We start from the raw sequence: 18,500 nt of genomic DNA on the forward strand, positions 1-18,500 counted from the left end.
CGTGATCATCAACCATTTTGTTTGACTATTCATTTTTATTTCATTTTCCGAAGTCAAATATTTGTATAGCCAAGTGTCATTACATTAAATACGTTTTCTCGAATCTCTGCGTGTTATCGTATTTCTATTAACAGGTAAGAAGATAAACACTTATAATGCTGTGCCACTGACATATCAACGATAAAATAGCTAGTCTTAAACTTAATTTACTAATAAATCATGTTTTAGTAATAAAAGTTAATTCGCGATAGTCCATAATATTTTATCTTTATAGGTGCTAAAAACATTGCACAATAGTTTAGTAGATAACTACAAAAACATAGTTAAAAATTACTTTGAATAATGCTCTTACATTCACTTCACATTACCTTTAATTTTTAACCGTTCAATGAAAACAATGGCGTGAGTATATTTCTATTAAAATGGAAGAATTTAAATTTCAAATGTATACCTCAAATTTGGTTGGGCTTGTAGATCTATGATCTAACTTTTAGCACCGTCCGAGTCTATATATTCGTGATAAGTAATTGTACACACAAAACGCATGTTTATAACATTGTTTTTGATTTAACTTATGAGTCAATGAGTTACTGGTGCTTTTACATGGTAAATATAACGGCATTATTCGAACTATCACTTAACCAACAGTTAGCCCATACACCCGAAGTGCTTGGTGTTGACATTTTGGATAGTGAGTGAGTAGTATGACATAATGTGAATTTATACATATTTATTTTATAGCTAGAAATACAGTAACAAAAGCTAATACGGAGTCGGGGCATATTGGTGTTTTCTTTCGCCTGTACAACTCATTTGTCTATCGATAGTGTCTATGCGGATTTGTATTTTCCCCTAAATTGCTACTAGTTTGCTTAGTTGCCTAGATTAGGTTATTAAATTTTGGATTTTAATTTCTATGGAAACTTTTGCCACGTTACTCTGGGAAATTAGTTAAACGTAATCAAGTCGGTTTTGATGTAGTCACGTGTAATTGATTTGGCACGAATTTTTTCATTATAAATATAAATGTAAGATATATGAATATGTTGTTCATTATGAATATGAAAGCTTTTCCACCATGGTCGTTTATACATAGCGTTGAAAAAGTATTTTGCCATTTAACAGTTGAATAGGCAAATTTTAAAATTCATTTTGAAAATAATAAAACTTATTTTATCATGTTCAACTAAAACTGATGGCAAACAAGGATAGGGGGAACTAAAAATATGTCCTATAAATGTTTTATACAATTTTAATCATATTAATTGGGAAACAGTAGTCCCTGGTAGAGAGACAAACCAATCTACTACTAATCTCTTTGCTTGTACAAACATAAAAAGCAAATATCGGATGTCTTTGAAATAATATGGAGGTGGTAATTTCCAAAGTGTATTTTAAACAATCCATGGCAACGTCTCGCGATCATCAACCATTTTGTTTGAGTGTTCATTTTTATTTCATTGTCGATTGTCCGAAGTCAAATATTTAGTGTCATTACATTAAGAACATTTTTCGGATCTCAGCGTGTCATTGCATTTCTTTTGACAGGTAACTAGATATTTCTATGCTGTACCACTAACATATCAACTTATCAACGATCGAATATCTATTTTAACTTAAATTGCTAATAAATATAAGAGACGTTTTACTAATAAAAGTTATTTAACGATAAACCATATTATTTCACCGCAAGTGTATTACTGTACGGTTACTATACAAAAATTAAATTTTTTAGTAAGACTATAATGTATTTTTTAATATTATTTATTGTAAATTTACTTTTTTGTTTTCACTAATCGAGTATAAAAAATAAGTAGCTCCTATCTACCCAGCTTTCTGTTAGTGCCTTCTGTGTTTTATTATAAGAATAAGAAACATTTTAGATAGGTGGGGTAGTAGTAAATATAAATATTATCATTTGACGGTGTATGATAAAAACAAACTTTCAACTACATTAATAACAGAAAATATACTTATTCTTATGTTTTTATAGAAAACATATTTATTTATTTTTCGTGTTTTCACAGTTTTTTTATTAGTTTAAAACTAAAATGAGCGGTACTGCACCGACAAGAGGAAAGTCTCGTCGCTTAGATACCGGAATGCGTTCTGCAATCATTTCTGCACCGAGATACCCACAGCCATGCGGTGTCCGTCCACCGCATCCACCGCGTCCCACGTCGTTCCAAACTCCTAGACCGGTTCTAATCAGACCACCTGTCTGTGAATCTGTTGCTCCACAAGTAAACTAAAATCGAATATTAATAACTGACTTAAGAAATTATGATTTAAGAATGACAATTATTATTCAAAACGTTTTTCTTTTAGGCCAAGCCGGTTACACGAGATGTGAAAAATTTGGTCACGTCGGGTAAACTTTAATTATAACTTTTTTGAATAATGTGTAAAAGTAAAATCGATTTTACTGGGTTTTTTTTTGTATAGACGATACTACAATTCCTGTTGGTCGGGGAAGTATACGCGGTCGTAGAGTTCCTGAAATGGACAATTTCGAAGCACCTCGCCCCGAATCTTCTTTGGCTCCGACAGGAAAAAAAGGTAAATAATAATTAGATTATGTATAAGTATGCAGGGCTGTGTGTTGTATTTTGAACATGGGCCGTCGGTCGTACTGTTGTGTCTTGGTGCACAACTGTATATTTAATGAAAATTAATTAACATTTGCTGCCAATGTTTGTTGCCGAGATACATTGATCTTAAGATGATATCTCGAGTGTCGCAAAATGACGGTGGTAACGTTTTTACAGCATCCCAAAAAGGACTAATGGTTTTTCTTAAATAGCCAGAATGCGTTTTGGTTCACTTACTCATGGTGTATAGTGTTGAACGCCACAAAAAGTTTTCTTTTTTTTTGCAAACACCCAACAAGTTAAGATGAGTGTAATGTACTTATTTTTTACTATTGTGTGTTTAAAAACAATACAATTTTTTTTCAATAGGCTAATTTGCATAGCTTTAAATTTGTTGGTGTTTTTTTTCAATGAATGCAACTGTTCGACTTGTAGTTACTTTTTGTTTTCATGTGTCTACAAGGCTTTTCGGATTGCTATTTTAGTGTCGAAATAAATCTTTTTTAACATTTTTAAAAATATCTTTATGGTGTGTATATTATATTTATTGAACTTATAATAAGAACTACTTTTATTTTTTGCTCAAATATAAAGAACACACAGAAAATTTTTTTTTTCAGAATTAATATAATTTTCAGTTAAATAATCCAATAATGACTTAAGTGTTGCATGTTCTAGCATTGTTGACATAAAAGACTTCAACAAAGTGTTTATCGACATCTTCTACATTTTATAATAACATTCCTATTATATTATTAAAAAAAATACTAGCGGTGTTTTGTAAATAATTGTAAACATTTTAGTACAATACCGGTTTTTAATAAAGTAAACAATTGAAACGGAACGCACTCGCCCCACTAACAATCTTAATCTTAAAGCCTTATTTGTATTATAATTTAATTCTTAAAATTGGAAAAAAGTAACTGGTAAAAGCCGTAGTGACCCTGCAAAGCTAAAAATCAAACATCTAATTCTAATTTTAATCAAAACACTCGATATTAAAAAATTTTGATAAATTTCAAGTTTTAAGTCGTACATAAGCAAATTTCTTTACAAAAACTAAATATTTCCTTATAACATTATGTAAGATTATATCCAATCTGCCTTAATATATATAATATATAAGTTAACATTTAGGCCTTAATATTATTCAATCTACCTACATCATCGAGTTCAATGACTAAACCACGATTAAAAACAAACGAACGTGCCAATAAATTGTTTTTTCAATTATTATTAATATTTTTTTATAAAAAACACAAAGTAAAATTAGATTTTTACCTATAGCTTAAAAACTAAATCTCACCGCTATATTGTAATTCCGTCAAAAAACACAATAAAAAAGTTTTTCACCGCTATTACTTTTTGGACTGTTGGTTTTGGTTTATTGTGATAAAAAAACAAGTTTTAAATTTAGGTGTTCTTCAGTTTAAATAATAATTAGGTACGGGTTTTATTCAGCCAAAATATTTATACGTTCATTTCTGGTAACTTAATAATTTATATCGGAATTAAGAAATCTACAAACTCGGATACTATTACAGGATTTTGAGAAAAGGTTATTTTAGTTCGTACACTGAATACATATATAGTATTCGATTAACGGCTTAAAACCAGGAATTGAATTCAAGAGGAAGTTATACAACATATTAATTAAAAAGGTTGATCGTAGGTATTTATTTGTAAATCTTAGTACGAGCAAATTAAGAATTTTTAATAATCCTGCATAATTTTTTATAAAATTGTGTTAATAAAAACAAGTTTTTTTTAAACAGAACTTACATATTTTTTAATTTTAAATAAGATTTCTTATATGATTGTACTCAAAGCTTTAATAAGTAACCGTCCAAATGGATCTTTCTGAAAAAGCTCCAAGTCTTTTTAGCACGTTGCTATAAATTAGTGTTTTCAGTTATATCAAATTTGTTGGATCGGATAAACGTTTGATGGGTTTCTTTTTGGATTCTTCTACAGACTATATAGTTGCAAGAAATTAAAAAAAACCGTCCCATAAAGGAATACTTGTTCACTAACAAAATAGCTGGCTATGTGCTTACGTAATCCTTATGTTTAACTCTACCACTAAGCCGATAACTGCCTAGTTTACTTCTGGGTAAATTTTTTATTTAGCGTATGGCTTGAAACAGATTTATATCATTATCACACAATAAATATATGTAAGACAAAACAGATAGAATAAAGTAATAGTAATAAATAATAATAATAATAATGATAACATTGATAATAGGTAATAATAAATAATTAATTACGGCAATTTCTTTTTTTATATTGTATGGAGTTATAAGTCCAATGGTAGCTTAACCAACCATTCTGTAGCTCCGCCTGCTAAGTTGTGCATATATGGAAGGGAGTCAATAGTTGAACGGGTTGTGAGTCTGAGATTTTCTAGATATTTTTTCCATTCTTTACTGAGTGCCTCTTCTCGTCTTAAGCCTGGGGGGGGGAATAATTGCCATAACAGGGACCCAGGTTGAAGGAGTTGATTTTACGGACCCAGAGATCATTCGCATTGATTGATTCAGCTGATTGTCAATTTTGTTTCTTACAATTTAACCAAACAGGCGCACAACACTCTGCCGCTGAATATACCAATGCCAAAGCAAAGGTTCGCAAAGTCTGAGTATTTGTTCCCCATTTAATACCCGGCAGCTTGGCGATTATGGTATTTCTTGTTCTAATTTTGTTCGCTGTGTTTTCGAGATGTCCCTTATAGGTCAATGTTCTATCTAGAGTAACTCCAAGGTATTTAGGGATAAATTCATGCTTAATACTTTGATATTCCGACTTCGTTTTCGTTTCAACGTTAGCTTCTCTGTTATTCAAATGAAATAGAGAAGAAACAGTTTTTGAGTTGTTGGTTTGAGCCTTCTTCTCGAAAAGTAAATTCTTAAGTTGTCCAGGGCCTCGTTTAAAATACTTTCACACTGGGTAAATGAAGTACACGGATATAGCCATTTAAAATCCACAAATTTTAATAATATAATCCAATCACAATATCTAGGGTATCGGCACTACCTTGTAGTCAAGTTGTATCAAAAACAGTTTATAAGAGCTTGACTTAAATATAATTTATAGGTTTCTCCGGAACTGAATTAAAGTTGTTAGCAAATTATTTCCCGTTAACGGCTATTGCAACCAATAAAGGATTAACGCAATGGGAAGTATATCAATATCGAGTCGATTTCGATCCTGAGGAAGACCGCATTGCAGTCAAAAGAAGTTTATTGGCTCAACACCGACAAATTTTTGGCGGTTATTTGTTCGATGGGACTATGTTGTTTACAAGCTCTAGGCTGAACCCCGAAGTAAGAACAAATGATTAGTACGGTTTGTTTTATGAGGTGCACAGAATAATGTCTTGTTTTATTATTTCAGTCCTTTGAACTAACATCGCAAACCCGAAATGACAATAAAATGGTCACAATAAAAGTAAAATTCACTAATCTCTTGAAATCTGGTGATTATGCTTACATGCAAATATTCAACTTACTTTTGCGTAATTGCATCCGGCATCTTGGCTTAAAACTTATCTCCAGAAACTTTTACGACCCGGAAGCCAAGGTCAGTATTAATTATATATTATGTATGTACATAATTACTGACGAGCGTACTTATATTACATTTAAAATTTATAATTGTAATTTTTTTGATCTATTCTAGATTGACATTCCAGCACATAAGCTCCAACTTTGGCCTGGATATCAAACATCCATTGCCAAGTATGAGAACGATAGCATATTAATGTGTGCGGAGATATCAACCAAAGTAATGCGTCAAGAGACAGTCTTGGACTTTTTTCTTCATTGTGCCGCGGAACGATATAAGGATCCAGATTGGATGGTAAACTATTCTACAAAACTGAGCGGTTATAGCGCTTATATATGAACAAAATTAAAGATGACAGATGGATTTTGAAAATAATATTATCCTACCTATCTCAAGAATTTTAACTTGGTCCCTTCTTCTTCTTCATCACCTTCCTGACATTACAACTTTTTTAGAGTTTTTGTTGCTAGTCCCACTGTCTAGATCCCTAAAGTATAAAAATGATAAAAACATAAGGATGTAAGCAAACTATTTATCTTTTATTTTGTTCGTTAGTAAAATATTGTATACACTTTTTAGAATCTTGCAGCTCTCGAGACATGTTTGTACAGAAAGAACAAAACAAATGTTCATAAATATTTTCTTCAATACCGTTTCATTTTCTTCCTAGGTTTCCCACAACACAACATATTTATAACTTATGGACATACAATTTAATTCATATTTCACATTACAAATAAATATTGCTAGTTTAAGGTAATATTATTTTATAATTAATTTTTTATAGTGTTATTTCTACAGTTCAAAACACTGAAGAAAAACATAAGTAATGCTAAGTAACTATATAATATATGTTATATCGTTATATGGTATTGTTATATGATACATGTCTATATAATTTTATAATATATCTTCATATAATTTGTTTGTATAAGTGTTATCAATAATAGTAGAATAATTTCAATTTAGGTACCTACATAATATTATTTTATAAAAATTTGAGATATTCTAATATCAATACTGTTTAATTATTTTTGTAAAAAACTATTAGACAGCCTACAGGGTTTTCCCATTCTTTTTATCATTTTCTTACGTTCTAACGAAACTACTAATACCAACTAATCCAATTTCAAAGACAATACTACATTAGTTATTGGATTTGTTTTGTTATTGCGCTGCCAGTTAGACGGTTTTATTAACGCTTTACATTTTTTTAATATTTACTTTTGTACAGAACACTTTTAAAAACGGAGTTATTGGAACAACTGTCATGACAGCTTACAACAACGAGAGTTATATTATTGATGATATTGATGAAACTTCGGATCCATCATCGACGTTTCCCAGAAAAGATGGCACAATAATGTCATATTACCAATACTACAAAGAGGTTACATCGACATTTTCACTGATTGTTGTAACGTTTGTAAGTTATAATAGTTACCCATGTTAATCTATTATGTAAATTAGAAATGGAATGTACAAATACGCGGTGGCAAGCAACCCATGCTTGTATCAAAAAACAAAAAAAAATCTGTACGACTATTTGGAGAAGAAGAATGTTTGGTGTATTTGGTTCCTGAACTATGTGTCATGACTGGATTAACCACTCAGATGAGGTAACTTTTATGTACTATATAATCTAATTTGGTATGTTTTGAGTGAGAAAAAGCAGTACCTTTTTACACTGAGAACATTTGTCAAGAGGGGTGGAACAATATCTACTATATGACCCTTGCGCTATTTATAAGCTAAACGGATAATTTATAACATAGTATACTTGTAAATCTGATTTTACTAAGATTTTTTATTTACTTTATTAGTTTTACGGCCATTATTATCTACATGTAAAACTCGATGTACTTAGACACTAGGTCGCTTTACAAATACGCACTTAACCAAAAATAAAATAGGTACCTAATGTTTTTTTAGCTTAGACATTATTTGTGACCTTAAAACTCTTCGTTGAGAAGGCATTGTGATATGTTTTGATATTTCAATGTGTGTTTAACTCACATTTATATAAAACATTTTTTTTCAGTTAATTGCAAAATTCTTTGCAAACGTTTAACACAGTCCGTTTAGGAAACATAAATAAATACGGTTTTACAAGGACAATTATTTTTAAAATGACTTTCTTTTTAATCCAAGTTAATAGTGAATATAGTTTTTCAAATCGTTCAATACTTACGTTCGTAACGTTTTGTTAATATATAACAATAAATGTGGGATTTAAACTCGATAAAAAAAAAACAAATCTTAATTAACTGATAAACCTTTAAATTATAATACATAAAATCAGGATATTTTCTATGACTATAGAATATATTCTGTGATTTTCTTGTCACCATACTATGGAATAAATAATATATTATATCAAAGCAACTTTATTGTTTTTCATTACTATTTATAAAACGTGTACATATCATCGTGTACATGTATTTCCAATAGACAATTAGTAATTTTTCATTATACATTAATTAATTTATGTTACAGAAATAATTTCAATCTTATGAAGGAAATGGCCTCATACACGCGTATAAACCCAGATGAAAGGGTTAGGCGGCTTCAAAATTTCGTTAAACGTGTTTTGTCATCAAATAACGTAAGTGAAAAAATTTGTGCCGGTAAAACGTGAATTTCCAAAATTTAGTGAATGATTGTGTTATTTGATCGCAGTCTGTTGAAGAGTTCAAGAAATGGAACTTGAAATTAAGTAATAATCTTGTTGAAGTCACCGGGCGCGTTTTGAATTTCGAACCGATTTATAGTAATTCAAAGAACTATAGTGGCGGAGAGGAGGCCGATTGGACGAAACATTTACGCATGTTACCCATGTACATGTGTGCAGTGGTTAAGTGTTGGGTCGTTGTGGCTCCTGTACAAAACATACAAGAAGTGAACAATTTCGTCAAAAGTCTAGAAAGGGCGGCTAAGCAGATGTACTTTACCTTACCGCAGCCCGTTATGTGAGTATCTAGTATTTGATTCAACACTAAAGTCCTGTTACACGAAACAATTAATTTTGTTTTACAGGGTACCTCTGCAAGATGTTCGACCAGATACCATTATATGTAGTTTGGAACAAGTAATAAATCAAAGAAATCCACTTATCATACTTTGCGTTATTCCACCCAGAGGACAGCTGTACGCTGTCATTAAACGAAAATTGTGTGTTGACCGGGCAGGTAAATCGTCGTTGAATAATACTGATATCGGATGAAATTTAAAACAATGATGATTAATATGTTGTATAAACTTTTGTCTAGTGCCATCTCAAGTGGTACTTCTAAAAAATGTACAAAAAAATAATTTGTCTGTTGCTACGAAAATTGCTATACAACTAAACTGCAAATTAGGAGGTGCTCCGTGGCTCGTCAAAATTCCCAAAAAAGTAACAATTAGTGAAATATTTTAAACAATATTAAAATTTATTCTGTTGAAATATATAGGGTATGATGATAGTTGGGTATGATGTTTACCATACTCAAAAGGGAAAGAAAAAGATATCATTTGGAGCTTTGATTGCCACAATGGGCGATACCCACACTAATATATTTAGCTGTGTCGAGCCCCACGAAGTGGGCGAAGAGTTGTCCAATCATTTTGCAGCTACTATAAGCAGTTAGGAGATCATTTTATTTACGTTGTATTTTGTCAATAACAAGGTTTTTTAATTTTACAATTTTTTCCAGAGGCCTTATTAACGTATAAGTCAATAAATGGATGTTTGCCATCATGTATAGTTGTATTCAGAGACGGGGTGGGCGAAGGGCAGATTCAATATGTTCAAAAAATCGAAATTAGACTGTTTAAAGTAATAGCTGTTTTTTTATGCTGTTGTTCAAATGGACTTGGAATAATTTTAAAAAATTTACATGTATATCCTTTAACTATAGGCCGCTATTAAAGAATTCTACGGCGACGCCGGAGTTCCAATGACGTTTGTCATAGTTACCAAACGAATTAGCGCCAGGTTTTTCACCAAACATAACATACGTAATCCACCAGCTGGTACAGTTGTGGATACTGTTGTTACCGACCCCACAAAGTAAGCTGATATAATTATTTTTTTGTTTATCTTATTGTACTAACTTAGTGTAGAAGCAAATACAGGTCATACAGGCTTTTTGGCGGTATGATACATTGCATAATATATCTGTAAAACCTTTTTGATTTACAATTATATTACATTATATATTATACAAGCTGTCCCGACCCGGCGTTGCCCGTGTATTAGAATAGACACACAATTAGCTGATCGGATCACTGTATCCCTTTGGTATGAAAAACCATAGAGATGTATTGATAACTATCGATACTATTGATAATCATTATTAGTTATTTTAATTAATTAAAAATTATCAAATTTTGAATCTAAACCTTTCTCGAATCAACTTAATCGTGCACACAAAATTTCATAAGTATAGAAGGAGTTTGCATACTCACACACGGACAGAAAAAATTTGTATATAAAAATTTATATTTATGATAATAATCATTTAAACATTTTTTAGCCAGAAGCCTGATTTAGGGGGGACAATGTAACTTAAATGGTACCACATACATACAAGTAGTATTTAGAGTTTATAATGAGTTAATTTTATTTTCAAATCCTAGTTTGTGTAATTAATTAACTGACAAAGCGAATTAAAAATATTATATATTATCAAATGACAGACGTGTAGTGCAGACGTTATAAACTTAACTAGTTTTATAATTATTATGTTGTGAATTGTAATGTTCTTAATATCTGTACCATATTTTAGATACGATTTCTACTTAGTGTCACAACATTCAAGACAAGGTACAGTGTCGCCAACACACTACCAGATTATTGAAGATACCTTAAATCTTCCACCTGATCATATGCAAAAACTTACATTCAAGTTGTGTCATATGTACTTTAATTGGTCGGTGAGTAACTATTGTTTTACTTGAACTAAAAAATATTTAATTATTAAAACGCTATAGCATGTTTGTTTTTATTTCAGGGCACCATTCGTGTACCAGCCCCGTGTTTATTAGCCCATAAATTGGCATATTTTGCTGGTCAAACTTTAGGAGGACCACCTAACACTGGTTTGGATCGACTCCCGTACTTTTTGTAATCTTACATATTTTTATACTACCTGTATTGTACCCTATAGGTATATAATTTTCTTTTTCGTTGTTTTTTGACCATAAAACCTATATATTTTGCTTGTACTAAATTGTATCTTTTGTAGTTTTTTGAAATTTGTTTTTAGTTGAAATATTAATGATTGAATGTATAAAATGTAAATTTGTATTACACTTAGTTCCTTTTTTTTATAATTTGTTTTTCTATTGTAATAATAAATTAAACATTAAACTGTCTCTACCTCATATATATATCAATGATTTTAGTTTCTGTTTATTTTTTTTAATTCCGGATTATTATAATCTGTAATATTACATAAATGCTATCATAATATATAATATAGTATATATATATTATTCAAATATATGCGTAATTTGAAAAAAAAAATTGATCTACATTCTGGACAAATATCTGAAAGTACAAATTTAAATTAAGAATGATGATGTTAAGCAACATTGAAATAAATAAAAAAAATATATAAAAAATAGTAGGTATGTTGTGTTTAGGAATACAAATTATATAATAAGACGACAAAAATTATATTTTATTTTTGACAAGTAACTAAAAAAAAGATTTTGAAAATACATTTCATTATGTTATTATAAATTTGTTTTTATTAAACTGTGATTGAAAAAACCACAAAATTATTTCTGAATTTTGTGAAGTAAGTAGATAATGAAAGACAGTTAATTAATATCGTTGACAGAATTAAATATGGTTGACATCACAATGACGACATGGTTTAATATATATTTTAGTGATACACGCTATTTCGCGCCTTTACGAGAATCTTAATACGTTAAATGATAATAATATATATGTAATATATTATGGTATGTTAAACTAATGAATTGTAATCTATATAAAAAATAATAATTGCGATACTCTTTTGTAGCTGAAGAATCTAAACAGAAAACTGCCACGATCGCTGATAATTTAAGTGTGTATTGACCAGACGATATTATAATTTATTTATTTTCCGAACAAATTTTTCCAAAGTAGCATCGCGAAATCAATCAATGTTAATGTGTTACATTATTTGAATCACGCAATGAAAATTTGTTATTTTTGTTTCGGTTTCAAAATAAATGATAAGAAAAATCCAGGTATTTTTTCAACCGCCAACATATGACTAAATGACTGCAAACCGTTAAGTATTGTATTGTCAATAAATTAATAATGATACATTAGACCGGTATATTGGAGACATTCTACACTACCTCTACGTGAAGGTGCTAGTCTTTTTTATGTATGACTATTAACGTCAAGTCAAAAAGATCTTCAATTATTAAAGTACACTCCCAGTGATGGAATCCAATTTTTGTTAAACGGAAAACCCCTTTGCTTAAAGCTGTTATTAAATATTATACATATACTTTTTCAGAACATAATTTTTATTAAAACAACACAAATACGAGAGCAAATTTTAATTTATAATTATTCAGGCATTACTGCAATTTTCTGATGAGGCGATGTGTTGGTACACTTCGGAAGATGTGTATGCAATAAACGAGTTGACGATAGTGAAGTCAACGTCGGACAACGCTTGTATAGCGATTTTGACAAACGAATGAAATTGTTCAACTACCGATGCGTGAAACACTTCAGTGTCTTCTGTATTCTTGTGGTAGTTTTTTATTAAAAACTCGGATAAAGCTAGGGCTGTAATTTTTAATTCTGGCAAGAAATATGTTATTTTATTCTCTATCTCCTCGACACCAGCGTTTCTTGATACCGCATCACTATAAATTGTGCACGATTCGATACGACCGATTATGAAGTGTATGGTGTCATCAGTCCGTTCCCTAATGACGTTCACGAGCAGCTGAACGAGGTTCTTGAGTTCAGCAAAATTCAGAATGGCTGAATGCTGCTGGTTGTCGATTTCATCTAAAAGTGTGCTCGAGTCCAAAAACCTGTGCACTCTATCCGCGTACAACCAGAATGACCATGCGGTGTGCTCAAGACCTCTTAAATCGGGCATATTTATAGCGGTGGCTAATATCACCGCAGCTTCTTCATCGAACAACAATTTTTTAAAGTCATCTTGCTTCAGACAATTCGCCGGATCCGCCAAAAGTTCTTCGATCAATTGCACGTATCGAATAGCGAATAACGCATAGCTGCACTGAAGTTGTTTGTAAGTATACTCGATTCTTCTTTTTGTCATAATTTCCATCTTTTCATGATTCGTATTTTCTTTTATAAGATATGAACCCAAATGAAGACGTTTGACTTTGTTCATGTCGTCCTTTATTCTTTTTTTCCCCACATCTTTCGGCGGCATCGCCGAAATCACACTTGTAATCGTTAACCATAATAATATGTTCAAAAGTAACATTATCTATAATTTTAGCAGAACTATATTTTGAGAGTAATATAATCGCACTCATGAAAAATATATAGCATACGACAGATATATTACTAAAAGTGTAATAAAGTAAAATAATATATATGTATTGTTTTGTACAGCTTAAGTTAGTTTTCTTAAGAAATTTTTTTCTATTTTTTTTTTTGTGCAAGAAAACTACACATGACCATAAACATATACGAGAGGATCCTGTGCTATAATATTGTGTATTTTCCAATATTCTTTACCTATGAGAATTCACGATACTGACCGTTTTTCAGTCAAAACACAACATTTTTTGTCCATCGCACAGACTGAACTAGTGATCAGATAAGCAATCCAAAAACATATTTGAATTTTTCACGAAGTTTACTTGAGTTCGGTTGGGGCACTTTTTTAATTTTTAATTTTAACCCTTTCCAAATTTGATTTTAAAATTTGAAAGTTTACAAAATCTTCAAACTTGTTTTTATACGTAGTAGGAATAAAATATAAAAAAAGTACACTGGGCCGATCTCATGTAATTTCATGACAAATTCAAACATGTTTTCAGTTTACTTATCGGATAATTGGTTTGGCCAGTGTGATGCACATGTGCATGTGCGTGCATGCACTTCCCTCTTCCTCTTCTCACACTGTCACCGAAACAGGTATAACGACGCCCGAAAAATTCGGCACTCGCTGAAAAAATGATCGATAATATTTTTATAAGATGATAAAATCGAATTGTTTAGATATATTCTATTGATGGTATAGACAATTGTAATACCTAGTTGACATGCGAAAATTTTTCAAATAAAAACCATTTTTGAGGCTAATAAAATAATATACAATAAAAATTAGTGGTGTCCAAAATGTCCCGCTAGTGTAGTTATAAGTACACTGTACTTTTACGCACAACAAGTCTATTGAAATAGTACAAAAGCGACAGTACTGTTCATATTCCTACATACGCATTAATGTTTAACGCTGTGCTCTACATACAGGGTGATTCTTTTATCATGATCCAGTCAATATCTCACTGGGTTTTATTAATAATTGCATTTTACTATTTTATAACGGTTTTATAAAACGTGATCTCAATTTTTCACAATTTTCATTTGTTTTTACCCCTTCCCAACTTAGTTTTTTTTGATAGCAACTTTTAAAACTTAAATGGTAACGCATATATTTCATTAACTTTTTAATTTAGAATAATGTACTAAAAATGTTGACTGGTCGATAACCAGTTTCGGATAACTGTTTTTGAAATGTTTGCAGTTTCAAGTTAAGGGCATGGAGAAAGAAGGAGTATATTTTAATTTTTATCTGCGCGCATTTTCCAACCGCAGCTCCTCTCCCATCCTAACTTCTAAATTCTTATAGTTTTAAAAATATTTGTCCGAAACTGGTTATCGACCAATCAAAATGTTTAGTAGATTATTCTCAATTTAAAAATTTAATAAAATACTCGTACATATAGACGTTATCATAGTTTCAAAAGTTGCTATCAAAAAAACTAGTTTATGGAGGGGGGTAAAAACAAAAACAAATTGTGAAAAATTGAGATCACGTTTTATAAAAACGTATAAAAAAAAATTCAATTACCAATTATAACCCAGTTAGATATTGACAGGTTCATGATAAAACAATCACCTTGTAATACATTTAGGTAGTTGTTATACGTTAAAGGTCTTGTTAGGTGTAGTTTTAATATGGAAAGAGATACGCATAAAAAATATTATCTACATACCTAATTTACAATATGGTTATCATCTAAGATTATTCGGTCTGACAAATCGATAATTAGAACAACTATATTATAATCAACTCATGTTGTCATTTCTCACGAAATGGCTGCCAATTTATAGTTACATAAATTAAATTCGGTCAATCCGCAAAAAGTAGAGTTCTGTTCAAATCGTCTTTATATCAACTGTGGCATAATAAAATCCATATTCAGTTAATTATGTTATGTTGACAAATTGGTTTTTATTAAATAATAAAAATTGATAATGTAATCATCAAACTACGTCACAAACGTTTTACTCTGCAATACAAGTTACAACCAGAATAAAAACAAGCGTTTTTGTAGATGGAATTTAAAAAAAAGAGATTTAGAAATAATATATGAAACCATATACAATGTTTTGTATCAACTTATTTCATTTAATAAAGCAACGTTAGTTTATGCAAATAAGAGTGAAGTTATCTGAACACACTTTTGTAGGCATTTGATTTTCGACTAAAAAATGTATGACCATTTCAGATTATACGATTTAATTTGACAAAAAAAATTGACTATACCATGTGTGTTATATTTTATAACTAGTTTTGTTGTACAGATTAAAGACATTTCAATATATTTAGAAAATCGTTCAACTGGCGGTAATACTGAAAAGATACTCCACTGAGAGATAAGTCACATTGTAGTAAATTAATTGTTCAAACATGTACAACACAATTAACCATTTGACGACGTAAAATAATCCATATCAGTTATAAAACCATTGACACAGCAATCTCTTTATACAAACATATAGTGAAGCCGTAATATTCGTATTAAGTACTGTGAAGTGCGAACCAAAAAACTTTAGAATACTCTCTTGTAAAATTTCTCTCGACATTTTGTACTGACAACATTTTTTAATTATGCTATCGATAATCCATATTTCAACTTCCTATATCTACTACCTATTTATACAGTAGATCCTCCACAATAAAATAAATTATTTTGGTTTTAACTACAAATCTTAATACCCAGCTTCTAAGAGTTTTGTCCATATTTTTAATATTAGAATAATTTTACATATGTAAAAAAAATTCACGAATATTCAATCAAATAAACTGCTTGAAAAAAAACTATGTATTCAATACACGTTTTTACAGCTGGTTTTTTTATTGATCGGCTATGTACTAGTACCTATGTAACTTAAATGATTTAAAAAAATCCAACCAACCCTACTTTACATGCTTTGTATTTTTTTGAAATTTTAGCAAGGCTCTATTAAATGTTTTCACATAGGTACTACATATTATATTTTAATTTTTACCGGCTTGCGTACGCCTTGATACCACTTGAAATATTTTTCGTCGCTAACCCAAAATAAACACTCGGTTTGTAACAATGGTAACCACGGTACTCGAAAGGTAGGTGATGATTAATTTTTTATTGTGGCCAAAAGTTTTTAAGTAGTTTTTAATAATTGGCATTAATCGATTAATAGGCGAAACATTCACTTGGTTAATTATATTGAATCAATCCGTTCATTCAAGTTTGTTCGTTGTGAAAACAAAACATAATTAAAAATATTTAACATCTCCATCCCCGTGTATGATTAACTGTCGATTTTTCCGTTTGTGAGCCAAAGCAGACATAAAAATGTCAATAATTCTTTATATTGTTATGGCATATTAACATGGATATATTATTGGGCTTGGGGTCATTCCAAAATATGCATGAAAAATTCGTGTTTTATGTTTTCACGTCATCGACATACGAATAGAGATTCATTTGTTGAGCAATACATATGTGTTCCAGGGAATTATAAAACCCACGAATACTCTGCCCAGTGTAGTTCACATCATATAGTGTTTTCTGTATGTTTTGCGTTTCTTTACACTGACAGCCAGGAAAGATGGAGTGTAGTATGCTGTTAAAATATAATATGTAATACCTTTCTTAGAAAAATAACTTCAAGCCAAGCCATTTTTTTGAATATGGAACGAAGCACTGAAGATCAAACAGACGAAAACAAACCGACGGAAAATAATCAGACCCCTAGAGGTAGTCAAAACCCCTTGCTCGAAGACGTTCAAGAAGAATTGACGAATATAAACAATCTCCGTAGATCTGTCATCAACCTACAGCGCCGCTACGAAATTCTAACCTTGGACCATATTTATGATGTTTTTGTGGTTATAATGGTATACTAGGTATACCGTGTCACTATAAACAACCTGGTAGACAGGCACTCCGCTTTATATTTTAATAAATGTTGTTCTCTCTCTCTATTTAAATATCTATGTGTGCTAAGACAAAAAAAAAACTGGTTAATCACATTAACTAGGTACGATATTTTAGTAATGATGTAATCCAAATACAGTAGACTCTCGGTAATCCGGCCATCGATAATCCAGGCCTATTATTTTCGTAGTACATGAAATTTGTTATCTACAGAGTTAACACTTGAAAAAAATTGGTCCAGTATTAAAAAAGTTACAGTGTATAAAGTGTAGTAGGAGCAAGGAAAAATAGTGTTATTATGAAACTAAGCAATATATCTAGGCCAAATGGCAAACAGTTAATATGTTTATACAGCGAAAATTATATTTATTTCTACTACCTTTTCCTTAATAACTTAATTATTACGAAAGCGTAAAATATAACAATAGTCACTGAGTTTATTTATGATAGGTTTCTTTGTTGTAAATTGGTCTCTTAACTCAATAAAGTAAATACGGAGCAGTCACTGGCTCAACTAAGTTCTCATACTTAGCTCTAGATCAAAGTGTACCGATGGTATAATCCCTACGAGTTTAGAAACACTGGCCATTTATACTCTGAAGTCAGTAAATAAATATTACTCAGGTTAGACATAAAATACAAGCGTCATTCAAGTGTACGACAAAAGACACAAAAAAAGCTCACATCACAGTAAAACGTATCTGGGCGTATCTGAATAGTTAGAAGCGGGAGATAACCCGTGTTCTTTTTGACTGTATTGCCATATCTGATCGTTGTGTCTTATTCATTCAGAACCATAATTTAAAGCTACTTTATGAGTATTATGACCAATATTATCAGCAGTTGTACTCTTCTGACAATTTCCAACTGTTTTTCTGTAAACTACACTTGAGTCTCATAAGTGTTTTTAATGCAGATTATATT

At 30.6% G+C, this 18,500-nt stretch overlaps 1 protein-coding gene across 1 annotated transcript; it reads left to right on the forward strand.

Moving 5' to 3' along the window:
* Positions 1–2,051: 2,051 nt before the first annotated feature.
* Positions 2,052–11,333, forward strand: LOC126844052 (piwi-like protein Siwi). The gene is made up of 17 exons (XM_050581901.1): positions 2,052–2,243; positions 2,329–2,371; positions 2,446–2,559; positions 5,688–5,917; positions 5,988–6,173; positions 6,273–6,452; positions 7,393–7,548; positions 7,629–7,777; positions 8,655–8,763; positions 8,838–9,127; positions 9,195–9,346; positions 9,428–9,552; positions 9,611–9,782; positions 9,854–9,975; positions 10,058–10,209; positions 10,928–11,075; positions 11,153–11,333. Exons 1-17 carry the CDS (start codon positions 2,052–2,054, stop codon positions 11,267–11,269), a joined length of 2,637 nt encoding a protein of 878 aa, XP_050437858.1. The 3' UTR covers positions 11,270–11,333.
* The last annotated feature ends 7,167 nt before the right edge of the window (positions 11,334–18,500 follow it).

The sequence above is a fragment of the Adelges cooleyi genome, unplaced genomic scaffold (genome assembly GCF_023614345.1).
Source record: "Adelges cooleyi isolate 19-005CV unplaced genomic scaffold, UGA_ACOO_1.1 ACOO_flye_CR_arks_rails_tigmint_CR_PRNA_601, whole genome shotgun sequence".
Classification (NCBI taxonomy): domain Eukaryota; kingdom Metazoa; phylum Arthropoda; class Insecta; order Hemiptera; family Adelgidae; genus Adelges; species Adelges cooleyi.